The sequence below is a fragment of the Saimiri boliviensis genome, chromosome 3, assembly GCF_048565385.1.
Source record: "Saimiri boliviensis isolate mSaiBol1 chromosome 3, mSaiBol1.pri, whole genome shotgun sequence".
NCBI classification, from domain to species: domain Eukaryota; kingdom Metazoa; phylum Chordata; class Mammalia; order Primates; family Cebidae; genus Saimiri; species Saimiri boliviensis.
Genome location: NC_133451.1, coordinates 4,606,380 through 4,626,744, shown reverse-complemented (window position 1 = coordinate 4,626,744; position 20,365 = coordinate 4,606,380). Strand labels below are relative to the sequence as shown.

Here is a 20,365-nt window from a genome sequence, read left to right as displayed (position 1 = left end):
GGAGACACGGAGCCAGCGACCGTGACAGGGTTGATGGAGAAGACTCACACAGCGGGTGGTTCCATGGCAGTGGCCGGACGGCACCCCCGTGAAAAGCGTGCCGTCGATGGAGCACTGCCCTCACGCCCTCCCTCTAGCATCTTCCACCTGGCGCCCCGGGTCTGCATGGCCTGCATTCCACAGGATAAGCCAGGAGCTCAGATCTTCCTCAGATAGGGAGTGAATCTCCAGGCTGGCCGCTGCTGGATTCTTTGGCTCAGAAGTCCGAGCACACATTCCTCTCAGCCCACGGGGGTAGTTGCAGGGTGTGCTTCACTTACCACTGCCAGGTGCCCCGGCCGGCCAGCGGGGGCCAAGATCTGAGCACACACCTTTCCTTTCGAGACATTCCTCCCCCTCCCCTCCCCCTCCCCCTCCCTTCCCCCTTCTCTTTCCTGCCCTTCCTTCCTTCCTCCCTCCCTCCCTCCCTCCTTCCTTCCTTCTTGCTCTGTTGCCCAAGCTGGGGTGCAGTGGTGCAATCTCGGCTCACTACAACCTCTGCCTCCCGGGTTCAGGTGATTCTCCTGCCTCAGCCTCCGGAGGAGCTGGATTTACAGGCACCCGCCATCACGTCTGGCTAATTTTTGTGTTTTTAGTAGAGATGGGGTTTCCCATGGCGGCCAGGCTGCTCTTAAACTCCTAAACGCTCGGGCTCCCTGGTGCTGACATTACAGGCGTGGCCACCACGCCGGACTCATTGGGGACATCTCTGAGCCCCACTGCGTGCCTGGCTCTGGGCTTGGGTGGGGGCTGCAAAGCCAATGAGGCCTAAGAATGGATTCTGGCCACACGGGGCAAGTGAACACCACTGCAGTCCTTCAGCAAACCCTGGTGTGAAATGGCACCATTGCAATGCAAGCCCAAGAGCACCGTGGCTGACCTGCGGCCAGGGCTCTGAGTGAGGCGCCAGGAGGCCGTGAAGACCAGCTGCACAGACATGTACTCCCTCTGCTGCAGCCCCAGGCTTTCCCAGTCACATCCCCCTAGATCCCGAGGCCTCTGGATGAAGAAACCTCACAGGGCCGAGAGGAAGTGCCCAGGCTAAAATGCAAACTCTGTAGGACCAATGGCCAGAGGGGCGGCCCCCAGCGGGGAATCCAGCAGCCAGGGGGGTCCAGGTCCTGCTTCCGACCTGCACAAGCCGTGAGTCTGAGCCCGTCTGTCAGCGGCAAAATAAAGTCCCCCAAAGATGCTCCCATCCTTAACCCCGGGACCTGTGTCTGCATTACGTCATCCAGCAAAAGGGACTTCGCAGATGTGATGGAAGGCAAAGCCTGGAGATGGAGAGGCGATGCTCCTGGATGCTCCCCGGTGCTCCGGGCAGGCCCTCCGTGCAATCACAGGCCTTTGCAGGAGGGAGACGTACTGACACAGCAGAAGTAGAAGTTGGGGCCACGAGCCAAGGGATGCGTGCGGCCTCTTGAAGGCGAGGAGTGGCTTCTCCCCAGAGGCCCTGAAAGGAGCAGGGGCCCATCCACACCGTCACTTTAGCTCCGTGGGGCCCACTGGAACTCCAGAGCGGCGGGATCACTCAATTGATGTTGTCCTAAGCCACAGAGTGTGGGGCAGCTCGTCACAGCACTGCAGGACGTTCAGGCAGCTTCCCTCCTTGCTGGGCTGTGAGGAGCCTGGACGAAGGTAGCTGTGGGAAAGGCGGCTTGTGCGGGACAGAACTCACCTCTTTTCTTACAGAGAGACCTGGGGCGTTTGGCGCCTTCAGAGGAGCCAGGCGTTTACCTGGTCTCCCCTAATCCTGGGAATCTGCTGTGTTGCAGACGAGGCTCCTCCTGCCCACGTGGATGGGCCTGCTGCTGGGACCCCTCCCTGCCAGATGGGCGCTTATCCTACAGGTAAATGTCCTTGGCCCGACACAGGGCTTCGGGTTCAAATCTGGGCTGTGGTGCTCGCTGGGCGTCAAAGACTGTCTAACCCAGGGCTTCTCACAGGGTGGCCTCAGACTTCCCGCCTTAAATCACGGTGGGAATAGAAAGCGGGGCTTGTTAAATGCAGATGCCCGAGGCCTGCACCCAGAGGGGGACACAGCCCCTGGGGGCTCCCTTGGGTGTTCCTGTGTATATCTGCACAAACAGGGGACACAGATCTTGGGGACTCCAAGGGTGACACCCTGGGGAGGGGCTTCACATGTGCCATATAGTAAGAAGTAGACGAAAAGGCCAGGCACGGTGGCTCACACCTGGAATCCCAGTACTTTGTGAGGCCTAGGTAGGCGGATCATGAAGTCAGGAGATCAAAACTATCCTGGCCAACATGGTAAAATCCTGTCTCTACTGAAAATACAAAAATTAGCTGGGCATGGTGGTATGTGCCTGTAGTCTCAGCTACTTGGGAGGCTGAGGCAGGAGCATGGCTTGAACCCGGGAGGCAGAGGTTGCAGTGTTGAGATCACACCACTGCACTCCAGCCTGGTGACAGAGCAAGACTCCGTCTTAAAAACAAACAAAAAAAGGGGAAATGGATGAATGTGCCCACTGCATCGTGGGGCAAGACATCCAGGCACAGGCTTCCCCTGGATGGGATCTCCACGGGGCACGGGTGGAGGGAGGCAGCCCTGGGTGAGGGAGCAGAGCCCACAGAGGGGTCCCAGGAAGCTGGGAGCTGTGGAGGCGGTAAAAAGCCCTTTACTCTGGAGACCCCCGACCCCGGCTGGGGAGGAGTGGAGACCCCGCATCCATTGCTGGCTTTTCACCATTGCTGTGACAGCCACCTGTCCTCTGACTTTCCTTCTGTGTGGCCAGCACGGCTGGTGGCCACTCAGGATGACCAGGACATGTTAGGCAATGAGACAGATGATTTAGAGGCCGGGCGGGATGGCTCACACCTGTCATCCTAGCACTTTGGGAGGCCAAGGCGGGTGGATCACTTGAGGTCAGAAGTTCAAGACCAGCTTGGCCAATATGATGAAACCCCATCTCTATTAAAAATACAAAAAATTAGCTGTCACGTGCCTGTAACCCCAGCGACTGGGGAGGCTAAGGCAGAAGAATCACTTGAACCCAGGAGAGAGAGGTGGCAGAGAGTTGAGATTGCACCACTGCACTCCAGCCTGGGCGACAGAGCAAAACTCTGTTCTCAAAAAAAAAAAAAAAGAAAAGAAAATGCCGCGCCCACCCTCTTACGGGAGCAGGAACTTCAGGCTAAGATGGGTTGTGAAATGCTGGGCTGGTGCCTCCTCCTGGGGGCGTGGATTCCAGGTTCCAGAAGTCTCAGGGGGGTGGGGGTGAGGGTGTTTCCTCCACGTTCCCCTGCAGAAAGCTCTCAGGCAGGTGCTGCAAGCTCATTCAAAGGTGTGAGAGTCCACCCCTCTCTGCCTCTTCTCCATCTCTCTCTAGCCCTCCCTCCCTCTACCCCTCCTGATTTTCTCCCTCTTCCTCCCTCTCCCTCCCTCTCACTTTTCCCCCACTCCCTCCCTCTTCCCCTCCCGTTTCCGCCCCCCCCCCTCTTTTCTCCTCCTGGTTTCTCCGGTCTTCCTCCCTCTCCCCCTCCTGGTTTCTCCCCTCTCCCTGCTCTCCTTCTCTCCTTCTACTCCTCATTCTCTTCCCCCTCTCCCTGCTTCTCCCTTGGGGCAGCCCCCTCCATAGAGGGCCAAAGTCCCTAGAATGTCGCTGCCTGTAGCTCTGGGGCCGAGTGCTGACCTGGAGGAACAGGAAGGCTTTTTTTCTCTGCGGTTCCAGGCACTGGGAAGGGATGGTGCACAGGGCAGACGGGGTCACAGCGTGGGAGCCTGGATTCTGGTGGGAAATCTCCAGCCTCGGAGAGTGAAGAGGGACGTGGATCTCAGGAGTTCCACAGCTCCTGCCCCGGGTGGCCCCCGAATGGGACACTGCAGACAGAGCACACGCCAACTGCTGCAGAAGTTTCCTCTGGACGGAGCCATGGGGACGGCTGGGAGCAGGGCCGATGGGTCTGAGCGTGCGTGTCATGTCAAAGCTCTGTGTGGACCAGGGGACAGACAGGAGGGAGGGCCAGGTGTGGACAGCTGCCCAGGGCAGACCCGCCGGGACCCAGAACCGCGATGGGGATAGGTGGGGTGGAGGGTGGAGCCCATGGGGTTTGCTGGTGGCTGATGTGGTATGTGAGTGGGGAGGTGTCATTGATCTGAGCTCGGGACGGTACCGGGGGGCCCTCTGCCCTTGAGAGACAGGGAAGAAGTGGAGAGGAGCTGGCCTAGGAAAGCGGAACTGAGATTTCCAAGGTGCTTGTGGGGTGTCTGCTGGAGGTGGGTGCCCCCATGGCCCCAGAGTTCCCCCTCTGTAGTCACCATGGGGGTGGAGGAGGCGCTTGTTAAATGCAGATGCCTGGGTCCTGCGCCTGCAGGTTCTGAAGCAGCGAGTGTCTGGGGCAGGCGCTGGGGGGCAGGATCAGAGCGTGTGGTGACAGGGAGGCGAGACCATTTGTGTGCAGTGGTTGCTGTGCTGGCCTGCAGGGGACATGAGTCCGCTTGTCCCCATCACTCTGTAGGACAGGCACTCACCCCGAAGGAAACAGGCTGGGACCTAAGCAACAGTCCAAGACCTTTGTAGGGGTGGGACAAGGTTAGCAACCCGGGGCTTGGGCTCCCCAAGCCTTCGGGGTCAGGTATGTGAGTTGGAGGCTGGCGGGGGAGGACAGTGCCCCACAGACCTCCCAGCCCAGGCCAGGCTAACTGCCCAACCTCCATCTGTCCCTCCAGACCTCACCCTGCAGCTGCTGGCTGTGCAGAGGAAGAGTGGGCTGCGGGACCCCGGCCTGCAGCAGGCTCTGCGGGGCCAGCTCCGCCTTCTGGAGAATGACAGCCGGGAGATGGCCCGCGTGCTCGGGGTGAGTAGTCCTCTGGGGCCTGGGCAGGGGCGGGAGCTGGAGTTGAGGGGAGGCAGGGGCTGGGGTGCAGTGCCTGGGACCAGGGACACAGGAGGCAGTCCTCAGAGATGAGAGCTGCTCAGGCGACTGGTGGCCTTGGAGAGGAGGCTGTGACCGCCAGGGGTGGTGAGGGCTTGTTTCTCCCACACGCCTTGTGGGGGGCACGTGACCATCCCTCTGCTCTTCTACCGCCCCAGCCCTGATGACCACTGGGCTGTCCCTTCCTCCCCCTGCCCTCCACCCTCGAGGACTGTCAGTCTCTTTGATGGAGAGTTAAAAGACAAGTGTGAAGCTCATCTTATTTTTTTCCTGGTGACAAAGCCAGCCTCCCTTGAGCCTGGCATTCTGGGGAGGAGGGCACAGGGTGTGTCTGGGCCTGGCAGACCTCCCTGTGGCTGAGGGCCGGGGGCTTGGGAGCCGGGCTGAGCGTTACCAGCACTGACTGGGGTTGGACCAGCCTGGCCTTGGCTGGTGCCTCTTAGCCTCTGTGAACCCCCCTTCCTCAGCCACATACTGGGGATGCTTAGAATCACATCCCCAGGAGCCGACTTGAGGGTTATGTGATTAACTCACATCAAGCACCTGTAGGGTGCCGGACCCATAGTACCTGCTAGACACGTGGGGCTGTGGTGGGTGATGCCAGGCACGGGTGAACTGGGTCAGCGTGCTGGCTCCAGGCTTGCATCTCAGCTGAGTCACTTAGAGATGTCAGACCGTGGATAAGAAATGGGGGGCATGGCGACTCTCACCTGTAATCCGAGCACTTTGGGAGAAAGAGGAACGAGGAGCACTTGAGCCCAGGAGTTCAAGACCAGCTTGAGGAACATAGGAAAGTTGGCCAGGCATGATGGCGCACACCTGTGGTTCCAGCCATACAGGAGGCTGAAATGGGCGGATGACCTGGCCCAGGAGGTTGAGGCTGCAGGGAACCGTGATTGTGCCACCGCACTCCAGCCTGGGCAGCAGAGTGGGATCTCATCTCTAAAAAAAAAAAAAAAAAAAAACTAAAGAAAAGGCCAGGTGTGGTGGCTCACACCTGTAATCTTTGGAGGCTGAGGTGGGTGGATCACAAGGTCAGGAGTTCAACACCAGCCTGGCCAAGATGGTGAAATCCTGTCTCTACTAAAAATATAAAAATTAGCCAGGCATGGTGGCGGGTGCCTGCAATCCCAGCTACTTGGGAGGCTGAGGCAGAGAATTGCTTGACCCTGGGAGGTGGAGGTTGCAGTGAGCCGAGATCACACCGCTGCACTCCAGCCTGGGCGACAGAGAGAGACTCTGTCAAAAAAAAAAAAAAAAGAAAGAAAGAAGAAAGAAGCAGGCTTTATTTTTTGTCTCTCAAATGCAGACTCTAATAGTGTCTCCCAGACACACTTCCCGAGTCCTAAGGGCTCTGGTGCTAGCTGCCGTTATTTTTTGTGCTCCTATCACCACTGATTTATAGAAACCAGAGGAGAGGGGATGTTGGCGGTGGGAAAGAAATCAGAGCGGGCACTGCAGGTGGGGCCGAAGTTGCTCAGGGCTGAGAGCACAGCCGAACAGGGACCAGCTTAGGCCGGGGGAACCAGTGGGCACCAGTGTGTGGGTGCTGAGCCGGAGGAGTCGAGGGTGAGGGGCCAGGGCATGGGGGCCACATGAGTTCTGGGCAGGGCAGGGGCTTTTCCCCACAGGCTCTGGGGAGCCACAGCTGGCTTGAGAGCAAGGGAGGAGGAGCTGATGGGCTAGGAAGGAATCTGCCCTGGGCGTGTCATCCCTCGCCGGGGCCACGTTAGCCAGATGTCCCTGTCATGTGGGACCCTGTCCTCCTGACAGATGCCCCAGAGCTCCTGGGGACCTCTGGAACTCCTGTATCTTTCTCTTCAGGAGTTATCAGCTAGGCTGCTGTCCATCCACAGTGACCAGGACCGGATCGTGGTGACGTTTAAGACGTTTGAAGAAATCTGGAAGTTTTCTACCTACCATGCTCTTGGTAAAGAGGTGACCCTCCTAGAATCAGTCATGGGGACACCTGTTGGAAGACACTGGTTACACACCATACACTTCGATTACAAATTGGTGCTTTATTTATTTATTGTTTTGAGATGGAGTCTCGCTCTGTCACCCAGGCTGGAGTGCAGTGGCGCAGTCTCGGCTCACTGCAACCTCCGCCTCCCAGGTTCAAGCAATTCTCCCACCTCAGCCTCCTGAGTAGCTAGGATTACAGGCACCTGCCACCATGCCCGGCTAATTTTTTGTATTTTTAGTAGAGACGGGGTATCACCATGTTGGCCAGGCTGGTCTTGAACTCCTGACCTCAGGTGATCTGCCTGTCTCAGCCTCCCAAAGTGCTGGGATTACAAGCGTAAGCCACAAATCCGTGCTTTAGAATAGGCTGGTTCGCAAAGGCCCCGCTATCAGGACAGCAACACTGGCATGCGCACCTGGTTCTCCAGGAGAAACGTCAAGTAGGCGGAGTCCTAGACAGATGCGGGTCTTTGTTGCAAGAATGATTTAGGCTTCGCTTCTAATTACCTTCACACCCTGCCCTCTGCAATTTCACTCAACCAGAACTTGAGGGAGGCTGGCATCTGTGGGCCTCAGTGCTGACCGGGAAGCTGACCCACACGAGCTCTTCCTGGAACATTCCCTGTTCCACTGGGAGGAATTCCAGGCTGTAACGGAGCCCCCTGGGGATCTTTCTACACCACCTCGCTTTGAGGGCTAAAAAAATTAGGAATAATAATCCCAGCACTTTGGGAGGCCGAGGTGGGCAGATCACGAGGTCAGGAGATTGAGACCATCCTGGGTAACACAGTGAAACCCCGTCTCTACTAAAAATACAAAAAATTAGCCGGGAGTGGTGGCGGGCGCCTGTATTCCCAGCTACTCGGGAGGCTGAGGCAGGAGAATCACTTGAACCTGAGGCAGAGGTTGCAGTGAGCTGAGATCACGCCACTGCATTCCAGCCTGGGCAACAGAGGGAGACTCTGTCTCAAAAAAAAAAAAAAAATGAATTGAGAATTGTAGCCACAATTCCCCGAGCACCTGTGAGCAGGGCCGATGCTCATCCCACTGTGGACATGGGCTCCTTGATCGGCTCTTGGAGGAAGTGGCTCATCCTTGGCGGCCCTTCCACAGTGATGGCCACAGGGCAGGGCGCCCATCCAGAGGGCAGCAGGCTTCCAGTCCCCATCCCGCAGAGTCCACTCTACGCTGAGTGGAGAAAGGGTCCTCACATCACTTGTCTGTGCCTTAAGTGTGCACGAGCCTCCTAGTTGAGCTGCAGTGAACGAAGGCTCACTGCCCCAGATGGGAGTGGGGAGCTCGTAGCATCCCAGAAACGAGGCTTCCCTTGATAAAAGTAGAAACAGGGATGGGCTCAGGATGCGGGCGGGGCTCATGCAGGTGCGTTTTAGACCCACCTTGCTGCTGGCCCGCACCCCCCATGGCCTGCACGGCCCCCAGCCACATGGCCTCCGTCTAACAGAGGAGAATACAGAGGTGTGGAGAGGTCATGTAACTTGACCATGGTCACCGCTGTTGGGCGGTAGGGCCAGTGGGTGTCCTTCATGACCTCCCTGGACCTGGTCAGTGCAGGGGCCACACAGGCTTCCCTGCCTCCCTGCCCCTCTTCTGGAGCCCACGCGTGACTGGGCCTGCCCTCCGCAGGCTTCACTCATCACTGCCTGGCAAACCTGCTTTTGGACCAGGCCTACTGGTTGCTCTCGCCCAGCGAGGAGGAGGAGACGGTCATCCAAGTCCACGTGGATGAGAATGCCTTGAGGCTGACCCACGAGAGCCTCCTCATCCAGGAAGGTGAGCACTGTGTGGGGTGACAGCTGAGATCCGGCTGTGCTGGGCACACCTGGGGCAATGGGGTGACGGCCTGGGTCCAGCTGTGCTGGACACGCCTGGAGCAATGGGGTGACGGCCTCATCCGGCTGTGCTGAGCACGCCTGGGGCTTGGGCTGTGGAGCCTCTGGAGGTGGAGGGGTGCTTCAGGCAGGGAGGTGCGCTTGGTGTGGCACTGTCACTTAGCTGTAGACACCCTGGCCAGCCGCAGGGACACAGAGGTGCGTGGGAACCGGCGGAGGAGAGGCTCTGTCTAGTGCGAGCCCCACCTCCTGTCCCTCACGTGGCTGCTGGGCTGGCCTCGTGGTTGGCCCTGAGTCTGAGGAGGGGACATGAGGCTCCTTTTCCTACCTGACTACGGCAGAAGGGGGCCTGCCAGTGGTGACTGGGCTGGCCAGGGAAGCCCGCGCAGGAGGGCCCTGGGGATCCCACGTCTGGCTCCACATCACGCAGGCAAGGAAACCGAGGCCAGGGTGAGGGTCTGAGGCCGAGCCAGCCTCACACAGCACAAGGAGGCAGAGCTGTGACCCGCCTCCCGGTCTGGGCCCCTTTGGGTTTCTGTGCCTGCAGACATCGTAGGGGCCCCTCCTGTGGGTGCTGCCTTTGCTGTGTGTCCAGCAGGGGTGTGGGGGGCAGGGCTAAAGCTGTGCCCGGCCCAGCCACTCTCAGTGACCCCCTCCATCCTTTTGAAGGGCCCTTCTTCGTTCTGTGTCCTGACCACCATGTGAGAGTGATGACGGGTCCCTGGGATTCAGGACTTGGCCCCCAGGCCCTCAGGCAGGCTTCAGGGGCTCCCCAGGGAGAGGCGGCCCCAGAAACAGACGCTTCACCGCCGAGCCCCAGCGCGTCCTCCGAGGAGGCGGCCGTGGCAGCCGCCCCGGAACCTTTGATTCCGTTTCATCAGTACGTACCGGCCTTTGCTGCTCTAGGAGCTGTCGGCCTCACTGAGACCCCCAGGCCCGGGCTGTCTGGAGGTCAAGGGGGTGGACAAAGAATGGTGGGAGCCCTGGACAGACCCGGCCCTGGCCTCGTTTCTGCTGCTTCCCAGCTGTGTGGCCTCAGCAAGTCAGTCTACCTCTCTGGGCCTCTGGCCTGCCAGCTGCATGAGGGGCCAAGGACATTCACCCAGCAGGGCTATGCTGGGTTCGATGGCACAGGAGGTGCAGCATGAGCTCTCACCCGGCACATCCGAAAAGGTTTTTAGGAAGTTACATAAAACGTGTGTACCCATACTGAGGACGCACATGGGACCCACAGGTAGAGCCAGGGGATGTGAGGACAGGTGACATGCAAGCTCCTGTTCACTCGCTGAAGCAGGGGGCGTTAACTTGGCTTGGAGCTTCCTGGTAGCCAAAGCAAAGAAAGAATCTCAATCTCTTGATTTGCAGCGCCTCAAGTGACAGGCTGTGGCTTGGCTTCTCTCATTACTGAGACCCAAGAGGAGCTTCTCCTAAGAGTCCTCCCTATGTGCGGTGGCCAGTGCTGTCCCAACAGTGGACGCTGAGTGTGTTCTGTCATCTGGGAAAGAGGGACTGTCAGTCATCTAGTCCAGCTTCCTTTCTTTTTCTGGCTGAAGGAACTGAGGCCCAGAGAGAGGAGCGATCTCTCCAGGTTTATCTGGCAAAGGTGCCGTGGCACCAGGATTTGAATCCAGGCCTCCAGAGCCCCAGGCTGGGGTCTCCCTCACCCCTCACTGCGGAGCTGGGGGAGGGCAGATGCTTTGGGGGTCTGCAGGGCTCCAGGTTCACAGGAGAAGTTGTGTTTCCAGGACGAGGCGCCTAGGCTTAGGGGCATGGGGGTCCCTGGAGGCGGTGCCACACACCCGGGCAGGCATGTGCGTGTGTGCACCCACACCTGTGTGTGTCGGGGGAGGCGAGGGACCTGCTCAGGCTGCTTGGGGCTGCTGACCTGTCCAGTCTCTGCACAGAATATATCCGCCCCACATCTGAAATCCCGCAGCAAAGACCTCCCTCTCCCGGCTCCAGGTGGGCTCTGAGGGTCCCCCAGGACCCCATCGACGACTTCATGGGTGGCCCTGTGACGCCTGACAACCCGCGGATGGGTAAGTGTTTCCATGGGCCTCTCTTTCCCGGGGAAGGTGTGTGCCAGGGAGCGGCACCAACATTTTGGAAGTTGCCCTAAATCCTCCGCAAGCCAGGGTGATAGCTATTAGGTGGTGCCAAAGTGTTTGCGGTTTTTGTTATGACTTTCGATGGCAAAAACCTGTTACTTTAGTACCAGCCCAATCTTCTCCAGCCTGTAAGGTCATAACTGACACTCAGGAAGCTCTGCGTGGGGGGCTGATGCCGCCTCACAGGATGCTCAGTGAAGCTGCTCAGGGCCCCTGGCCACTGTCTCCAAAGAGCTCCCAAATGTCACTTCTCAGACAGGGCAACATGACAGTCTCAGACTCGATCCTCCTGCCAACCTGGAAGGCCCTGGGCCAAGGTGGGCTGGCGCCGGCTGAATTTGTCACGCACACTGACAGAGGACCGTGACTGTGCCCTCTTGTGAAACGCTGGCACTGCCAGCAGCCCTTTTGCTTGGATGCCAGGTCCGGCGCTTTTTGCTCTGTGCCAAGCTGCCAGTGTCTGGGTGGCTGGTGCACCTGTCAGGGGGACAGAGCCCCAGGCCGAGCGGGGTAGGGAGGAGGTGGGGTCAGGGGTTGTGGCTGCAGAAGGAGAGGAGGAAAGAGCCCCGGCCTCGGAGGCTGATGGTCGAGGCTCATTTATCAACCTCTCCGAGCCTCTACTTTTCTCATCTTCATCCGAGGGATCAAAACGCTCCTTCTGGCTGGGCGCGGTGGTTCACGCTTGTAATCCCAGTGCTTTTGAGGAGGCCGAGGCGGGGAGATCACCTAAGGTTAGGAGTTCGACCAGCCTGGCCAACATGGTGAAACCTTGTCTCTACTGAAAATGCAAAAATTAACTGGGTGTGGTGGCAGGTGCCTGTAATCCCAGCTATTTGGGAGACTGAGGCAGGAGAATTGCTTGACCCTGGGAGGCAGAGGTTGTAGTGAGCTGAGATTGTGCCATTGCACTCCTGGGCAACAAGAGAGAAACTCTCTCTCACACACACAAAAAAGAAAAAGCCCACGCGCTCTGAGGACCACAGAGACTTCCCCAACTTCATTGCAGAGGTCCCTACAAACCTCCTAGCAGCCAAAAGACGAATACCCCAGGGTCCAGGGTGGCTGGCTGACATCGGCCCTGTCTGCCTCCTCTGGCCCTATATGGCCTCCCTGGCACTCACCGTGTGCCCGTCTTCCGCAGCTATGGGGCTGGCCTCAGCGTTGGCAGACTTCCAGGGCTCGGGGCCCGAAGAGATGACCTTCCAAAGCGGCGACCTCATCGAGATCCTCGGGGCGCAGGTGCCCGGCCTGCCCTGGTGCGTGGGCCGACACGCAGCCTCGGGCCAGGTGGGGTTTGTGCCCAGCAGCCTCGTCAGCATGCAGGGCCCAGTGTCCGAGTGAGTGGCGGGAGCCCCTCCCCTTCCTGAACCCACCCCATCGCACCTAAGGGGACACTGCTACCGTCCACCTGGCTTCCCGGGGCACAAGCCTGGAAGTCATAGTGGATGACCCCTAGTCCCTTCCCTCGTCCTCAGGCTGCTGGCCCCAGGTCCCCTGGTGTCCTTCGTCTGGGCTGCTGCAGAGAGAGTTCTCTTGAACGCACACCTGCCCACATGCTTTATCTTCCCGTGGCTACCGTGATAAGGCATTACACACCCAGGGCTTCAAGCAACAGAAATGTGCTCGTTCAGAGTTCTAGAGGCCAGAAGTCTGAAACCAAGTGCCAGCAGGGCCACATTTTCTCGGAGACTCTAGGGAGGGTCCATCTTGCCTCTTCCAGCTCCTGGTGGCCCTGGGCATTCCTTGGCTTGTGGCCGCATCCCTCCACTGTGCCTCCGTCTCCGTGTGGCTGGCTTCCTCTCTGTGTCTACTCTATTCTCTTCTTATAAGGGTGCCCATCTCCTAGGGCCCATGCAGCTCCAGCCTCACCTCATCTTAGCTGGACTAATTACATCTACAAAGATCCCTTTTCCAGAAAAGCTTACCTTCTGAGGTTCCAAGAGGCATGAATGGAAGGACACAATTTAATCCAGGACACACGTCAGTGGCTCTCCTCCGTAAAGCCCTGAATAGCTTCTGGGTCCGGCCTTGCGGGCCCCCCTGGCCCGCCATCGGCTCACTTGAGTGCAGCTGTGCAGAGTACCTTACACCTTCTAAAACTGCTCTGGGTGACACGCGGGTCCTTCTGCCTGGGGTTGCCCCTCTCACCGACCCCCCTGTTCTCCTGAGGCCTCCCATCAGCCCCCATGGTTCCTCTCTGGGGCACTCTTGTGGCCATATGCCTCTTCTGATGTGATTCCCACCCTGCCTGTGACCCGGCTTCCCCAGCCAGGGAGATTTCCTCGCTCACTTGTGTGTCCTCACTATGCGGTGTGGGCAACAGCAGGGGGTCTTTGGAGAGGGCTCAGCTGTGCCCATCCTTTGATGGAATTCGGTTTCTCTGGACTTGACCTTCTTAAGGCCTCAGTCAAGGAGCCCAGAGAATGTGGGTGCATGGAGAGGCCACCTTCTGGGTCATGTGACCCTGGTCCTGGCCCCACCAATGAGAAGCTTGTCTTCAGCATTCCTTTTCAATGTTTGGAGCTGCGACAGACCGACACCTCTCAGACCAGGTCTCGGAGGCCATTGGTCGCCATACCTCATCAAGCCATTCATTTGTTCCCCTGTTGGAAAGGGTCTGTTTGCTCTGGTAAGTCTGGCACCTGTGCATCAGAAGCAGCTGGAAGCTGGCTGGGCCATGTGCTGATGTCAGGAGCTGGACCAGCAGTTCTCAAAGCACGTTCCCATCCACCACTCCATCACAGACCACATCATGCCCTAAGGAGGGGGCAAAGCTTTGTCCACATCCCTTGAGGGTGATCCCAGGGACTCCCTGCACAAGCAAGGCATCTTTTTCCTGTTGAAATGCCTTTTCCACACTTACTTAACCTCCAGAATCCTCTTCTCACACAACCCTGTTTGCTTTTGGCTGAGCTGGTATTCCACAGAGCGCTCTCTGGGGATCCTTGGTCTTGCTGTTTCTTACCATCTCCAAGGGAGACCCAACTTCTCAACAGGTCACTGGGGGCCGTGTGAAGACAACACGTACTGAACTTACAAAGGGTCAGAGAAGAGCCGGGGAATGAGCCAGTTTGTGCCCTTCCTCATTTAACCCAGAAGGATGACGGGGCCGGGTGCCATTGGTCCTATTCACAGCTGGAGCAATTCTGACTTCTCTCATCCACTCAACAAATGTTTGCTGAATATCTTTCCTGTTCCAGACCCTGGGTTTTCATCTTTTGTTTAATGAACAACTTGGTGGCTCTTCTTTTATTTTTCTTTAACTTTATTTTTGACAGTTTCAGACTTAGATGAAACTTGCAAAAGCAATGTAACATTCCCATGTGCCCTAGCCCAGACTGCACAAATGCTAACATGTTATGGCATTTGCTTTGTTACTGTCTTTTTGTTACACTTCTATTTTTTTCTAAATCCTTTGAGAGTAAGTTGTAAGCGTGATGTTCCTTTACCCTTAAATAAGGCGGTGTGTGGTTCCTAAAACCAGGACATCTGCTTACGTAACCACAGCACAGCTGTCAAAATCAGGAAGTTAACACTGATTCAGTGCTGCTATCTACAGATCTTATTCAGATTTTACCAGTTGTCACAATGACACCCTTTATAGACAATGAAAATTTCAGACTATGTGTTCTATTCAGATGTCCTATCTTTCTTCCTTAATACAAAACAGGTTTTCGGTCTTTCTTTGAAGCTTTTAAAGAATACAGGCCTGTGATTTTGCAGAATGTGCTATAAGCTTCTCTTAAGTTTTTTTTTTTTTTTCAATCTCAATAAGGTGCATTTCAAAGTTTCATATTTTACTGGTGATTTAGTTGTATAAGCAAAAATTGCCCCCTTTCTTCCTCCCTCTCTCCCTCTCTCCTTCTCTCTCTGTTTCTTCCTGTAGTTCCTGTCCCTGACTTTATGGCAGTACCCTGAGTTTATGTTGGGCACTCTGGGGAGCGCTGGCAGAGGTTGTACAAGAAGCAGTGGGAGTTTACAATGTGGAGAGATTGGACTGGTTCTGCCTGCAGCTGCCGCAGGGGGCTTCATAAGGGAGGGGACATTTGGGATGGGGCTTTGAAGGCTGACTAGGAGTTCACTGTTCTAAGATGCCAGTACTTGTTTGCATCTGTTGCAGCCTTTCCTGCTTCTGGGTATCTGCCCCGACCAGATAAGGCACCCCTTGAGGGCGGGATGTGGTTTTTTTGTTCGTTTGTTTTTGACAGAATCTTATGCCGTTGCCCAGGGTGGAGCGCAGTGGCACAATCTCAGCTCACTGTAACCTCTTTTTCCTGGGTTCGAGTGATTCTCCGGCCTCAGCCTCCCAAGCAGCTGGGATTACAGGCTCATGTCACCACACCCGGCTAATTTTTGTATTTTTATAGAGGCAGGGTTTCACCATGTTGGCCAGGCTGGTCTCGAACTCCTGCCTCAAGGGATCCACCCACGTGGGCCTCCCAGTGAGCCACTGCGGCCAGTCTTTATGTTGTTTTTGCTGTTGTTTTTGAATCTCTGTCTCCACCCCGGGGCAGAGAGCAGCGCTCCAGGACTGTCTGTCAAATCAAGGAATGGAAACCCGTCTTAGCGTGAAACTCTGACTTTGGAAATATGTCATTTTAAATAAAGCACTTCATTTTTTCCAGGTTGGAAAGTGCGATTTTCCTCAGTGAGGAAGAAAAGTCATTCTTCAGCAAGGGCCGCTTTTCTGAGGAGGATGCCAGGCAGTTGCTGGGGCAGATGTCAGGCACCGATGTGTGCACGGTGTACAGCCTGGGTGCGTGTGGGCAATGCCCGTGGCGGGGCTGCTGCCCTCCCCTTCCCCTCCACAGCGCCTGCTTCCTTTGTCCATCTGCAGATAGCGAGTGCCAGCCCCTGGGCACCGAAAGGTGAACAGACAGAGGCTGCCGCTGCCTCCAGGGCATGAAGGGGCTGCAGACAAGCCAGGCAGGAGAGAGGAGGGGTGGGGGGCTGGGGGCACAGGAATGCAGCCCTGAGGCTCTGGCGGGCGCCAGGAAGCTCTTCCTGCCCTGGCCCCGGGCACCTGCCTGAGACGCTGGGTGAGGCAGAGGGTGTGGGCCTGGTTCTAATTTGCCAGCCCTGAGGATTTCTGTTCAGGTCCAGCCCTCTGCCTACTGCACTTCGCCTGAATGAGAGTGACTTTTCTCCTCGTCACAAGACAAAGAACCCAGGCTGTGGTGTGGCCTGGTCACCTGGGACCCCAGGGCTGCCTCCTCCTAAAGACAGAGATGGTCCCTCTGACCCCAGTGCCCCTCTGTGGCGAAGGGTTTCTCTGGGGGCTGCAGTGCAATGCACAGGTGAAGGTGGCCTAGGTGTGGATCAACACAAAGGTGCCTCACACCTCCTTTTTTGCTTTTTTTTGAAAAAGGGCCTTGCTCTGTTGCCCAGGTGGAGTGCAGTGGCATGATCTTGGCTCGCTAAAACCTCTGCCTCCCGGGTTCAAGTGATTCTCGTGTCTCAGCCTCCCGAGTAGCTGGAACTAGAGGCGCGCACCACCACGCCCGGCTAAGTTTTGAATTTTTGTAGAAACGGATTTCACCATACTGGCCAGGCTGCTGTCCAACTCCTGACCTCAGGTGATCTGCCAGCCTCAGCCTCCCGAAGTGCTGGGATTACAGGTGTGAGACACCGTGCCTGACAGCTACACACCTACTTGCGTACCTATGTATGCACGTACACACACAGACACGAACATACAAACACACATGTTCATACACACTGTGTGCATGCACACACACACCTACACGTGCACACGCACCTCATGCATACATGTGTGCACACGTGCCTGTACAGATGTACACGCACACACGTACACGTGCATGAATCCCACACACATGCACACACATATACAAACAGATACGTTTCTTTTTTTTTTTTTTTTGAGACGGAGTTTCACTCTTGTTACCCAGGCTGGAGTGCATTGGCTCACCGCAACCTCCGCCCCCTGGGTTCAGGCAATTCTCCTGCCTCAACCTCCCGAGTAGCTGGGATTACAGGCACGCGCCACCATGCCCAGCTAATTTTTTGTATTTTTAGTAGAGACGGGGTTTCACCATGTTGACCAGGATGGTCTTGATCTCTCGACCTCGTGATCCACCCGCCTCGGCCTCCCAAAGTGCTGGGATTACAGGCTTGAGCCACCGTGCCCGGCACAGATACGTTTCTATACACACTTGTTTTCCTGCTTGCTCAGTCACACGAATTGCAAGACGTGTTTTTCCCAACAATATTAGGTTTAAAGTTTTTAGACCCGGTAAATCAACTTCCCTTCCTAAATGGACAAACTTAGACTTGACCTTAGCACATCAAGGCCCAGAGGCCCCTGGATGCTGTCTCCTGTCCTTTTAGGAAGCAGGTTTGGGACCCTCCATTCTATGCAGGTGCAGATGTTGTGGGTGGGGTGTTGCAGGGTGCAGGTGTCCTGGGCGGGGGCTTTGCAGGGTGCAGGTGTCTTGTGTGGGGGCGTTGCAGGGTGCAGGTGTCCTGGGTGGGGGCATTCCAGGGTGCGGGTGTCCTGGGTGGGGGCTTTGCAGGGTGCAGGTGTCTTGTGTGGGGGCGTTGCAGGGTGCAGGTGTCCTGGGTGGGGGCATTGCAGGGTGCAGGTGTCCTGGGTGGGAGCTTTGCAGGGTGCAGGTGTCCTGGGTGGGGGCGATGCAGGGTGCAGGTGTCCTGGGTGGGGCGTTGCGGGTGCAGGTGTCCCGGGTGGGGGCAATGCAGGGTGCAGGTGTCCTGGGTGGGGGCGTTGCAGGGTGCAGGTGTCCTGGGTGGGGGCGATGCAGGGTGCAGGTGTCGTGGGTGGGGACTTTGCAGGGTGCAGGTGTCCTGGGTGGGAGCTTTGCAGGGTGCAGGTGTCGTGGGTGGGGACTTTGCAGGGTGCAGGTGTCCTGGGTGGGGGCATTGCAGGGTGCAGGTGTCCTGGGTGGGGACTTTGCAGGGTGCAGGTGTCCTGGGTGGGGGCATTCCAGGGTGTGGGTGTCCTGGGTGGGGGCTTTGCAGGGTGCAGGTGTCCTGGGTGGGAGCTTTGCAGGGTGCAGGTGTCTTGTGTGGGGGCGTTGCAGGGTGCAGGTGTCCTGGGTGGGGACTTTGCAGGGTGCAGGTGTCCTGGGTGGGAGCTTTGCAGGGTGCAGGTGTCGTGGGTGGGGACTTTGCAGGGTGCAGGTGTCCTGGGTGGGGGCATTGCAGGGTGCAGGTGTCCTGGGTGGGGACTTTGCAGGGTGCAGGTGTCCTGGGTGGGGGCATTCCAGGGTGTGGGTGTCCTGGGTGGGGGCTTTGCAGGGTGCAGGTGTCCTGGGTGGGAGCTTTGCAGGGTGCAGGTGTCTTGTGTGGGGGCGTTGCAGGGTGCAGGTGTCCTGGGTGGGGGCAATGCAGGGTGCAGGTGTCCTGGGTGGGGGCGTTGCGGGGTGCAGGTGTCCTGGGTGGGGGCGTTGCGGGGTGCAGGTGTCCTGGGTGGGGGCGTTGCGGGGTGCAGGTGTCCTGGGTGGGGGCGTTGCGGGGTGCAGGTGTCCTGGGTGGGGGCAATGCGGGGTGCAGGTGTCCTGGGTGGGGACGTTGCGGGGTGCAGGTGTCCTGGGTGGGGGCAATGCAGGGTGCAGGTGTCCTGGGTGGGGGCTTTGCAGGGTGCAGGTGTCGTGGGTGGGGGCATTGCAGGGTGCAGATGTGGTGGGTGGGGTTTTGCAGGGTGCTGGTGTTGCAGGGTGGGGGTGTTGCAGGGTGGGGTGTTGCAGGGTGCAGGTGTTGCAGGGTGGGGTGTTGCAGAGTGTAGGTGTTGTGTGATGGATTGTTGCAGGTGCAGGTGTCAGGGGTGGGGTGCTGCAGGGTGCAGGTGTTGTGGGCTGGGTACATTGCAGCGTCCTCCCCAGAACTGCATGCCTGTTATCGCAGTTCACAGTGCTTGACGCTGCCACATCTTTTTACAGCTATTTCTCATTTGACCTGCTTGGAAACCCAGCCACTTTATGAGGGTGGAAACTGAGACCCGGGAGCTGCCTGCCCAGGGATGAGGAGGGTGGGGGTGCATGGCGGAGTGGCATTGATCCCTGGGCTGTTGGATTCAGAGCTGCTGCCCGTTCCATGTGCCCTGCTCCCTGATGGAGATGATGGAAGCCAAGGGCATTTTCTCCAGTGATGATGGGAGGATGTCTCCAAAGGATGGGAGATCGGAGTCCTCACAGGGCTTGGGTGGAGTGGGGACCCAGAGACGCTGAAAGGCGGGGATTCTCTGACCCCGTAGTTAGTGTGCCTCTCCCTCAGATGTCAGAAGTGCTCCTGTGCTGGTCTGCACCTGCACCCTGCAATGACCTCACCCCACAACACCTGCACCCTGCAATACCCTCACCCCACCACACCTTCACCCTGCAATGCCCTCACCCGGCGACACCTGCACCCTGCAATACCCTCACCTCACAACACCTGCACCCTGCAATACCCTCACCCTGCGACACCTGCACCCTGCAATACCGTCACCCCGCGATACCTGCACCCTGCAATGCTCTCACCCCGCCACGCCTGCACCCAGCTCAACCTGGCAGGGGACCAGAGGTGCTGGTGGGGGTTTTTGATTACCTCTCTTTTCTCCCTCTCCAGACTCAGTGGAGGAAGCTGAGACTGAGCAGCCCCAGGAACAAGGTGGGTTCTGCTGGTGGCTCTGGCTTCCTCTGGTTTTGAGCTGGGCCTTGGGGTAACTCCGGGGGGAGGTAACAGAGCTGAGCACACGGTGGGCATTGGATGCGGCTGTCACCCCTCTGTGGGTGTGGGCTGCGGGCTTGGGGGAGGTCACCTGAGGTGGGCCCAAATCTCCAATTCACTGCAGTGCTGGAGGCTGCGGGGGCCGCTCTTCCAGTGAACATGGCAGCCCCTGCCTGGTCCCAGACTGAGGCAGTCCTTTCTACTGCCTGGGCCCACGTGGGGCTGTGGGTTCCTTTCTCATGACCTGGAGAAGCTGCAGCTTGCCCTCTGCTCTTCCTCAGAGAGGTGAGGCCACTCTGCCCTCATGGGTGGCTGGATTCAGAGTTATAGCAGTCTCAACTGAGGTCCCCCAAGGGTCTGCTCCTTCCTGAGGCGCTGATTCAGAGAGAGACACCCCCGACCCGTCTCCCCTCTACAGCTCTGTCTTCCCAGCACACAGGGTCCGAGTGGAGAGAGCCTGGGGATGTGGACGCAGTTCCCCTTGGGGTGAAGGGCCCTCGGAAATTCCCTGGGAATGGGATCCATCCAAGCATGTTTGGGATACAGGCAGGAGGTCCCAGAGGAGGTCGGGAGGGAAGGCTGTTGTAGGCTTGCCTGGGGCAGGGGGTGGTTCCACAGGCAGCCCAAGTCCCTGGAGCAGAAGTTCGAGTACCTCCAGAGCCAGGGTAGCAGCTGGGAGGGGCCCGTTCGCCTCTGCCGGGCGGGAGATTTCTTAGCTGGTCTGGTGTAGTCAAGTCAGACATTTGCCCCTAAACTGTATTGAATATTTTTTATTCCAAGGCTTTGCAGATGAATAAGGAGACAGTTTGTATTAAAAATATT

The 20,365-nt window shown here is 57.7% G+C and overlaps 1 protein-coding gene across 8 annotated transcripts in view; it reads left to right on the top strand.

Annotated features, from left to right (window-relative positions):
- Positions 1 to 20,365, top strand: part of SH3TC1 (SH3 domain and tetratricopeptide repeats 1) — a 64,963-nt gene that overhangs the window by 28,478 nt on the left and 16,120 nt on the right. For 4 of the 8 annotated variants that reach the window (XM_039468049.2, XM_074395828.1, XM_074395831.1 and 1 more), the window contains 9 exons: positions 1,815 to 1,889; positions 4,730 to 4,857; positions 6,760 to 6,865; positions 8,545 to 8,691; positions 9,420 to 9,630; positions 10,713 to 10,789; positions 12,000 to 12,195; positions 15,484 to 15,614; positions 19,442 to 19,483. In XM_039468049.2, coding sequence (XP_039323983.2) covers positions 1,815 to 1,889; positions 4,730 to 4,857; positions 6,760 to 6,865; positions 8,545 to 8,691; positions 9,420 to 9,630; positions 10,713 to 10,789; positions 12,000 to 12,195; positions 15,484 to 15,614; positions 19,442 to 19,483 — 1,113 coding nt within the window. Of the gene's footprint in view, positions 1 to 1,814; positions 1,890 to 3,731; positions 3,970 to 4,729; positions 4,858 to 6,759; positions 6,866 to 8,544; positions 8,692 to 9,419; positions 9,631 to 10,712; positions 10,790 to 11,999; positions 12,196 to 15,483; positions 15,615 to 19,441; positions 19,484 to 20,365 lie in introns of all 8 variants that reach the window. The other 4 variants (XM_074395826.1, XM_074395825.1, XM_074395830.1 and 1 more) reach the window with 4 other exon arrangements.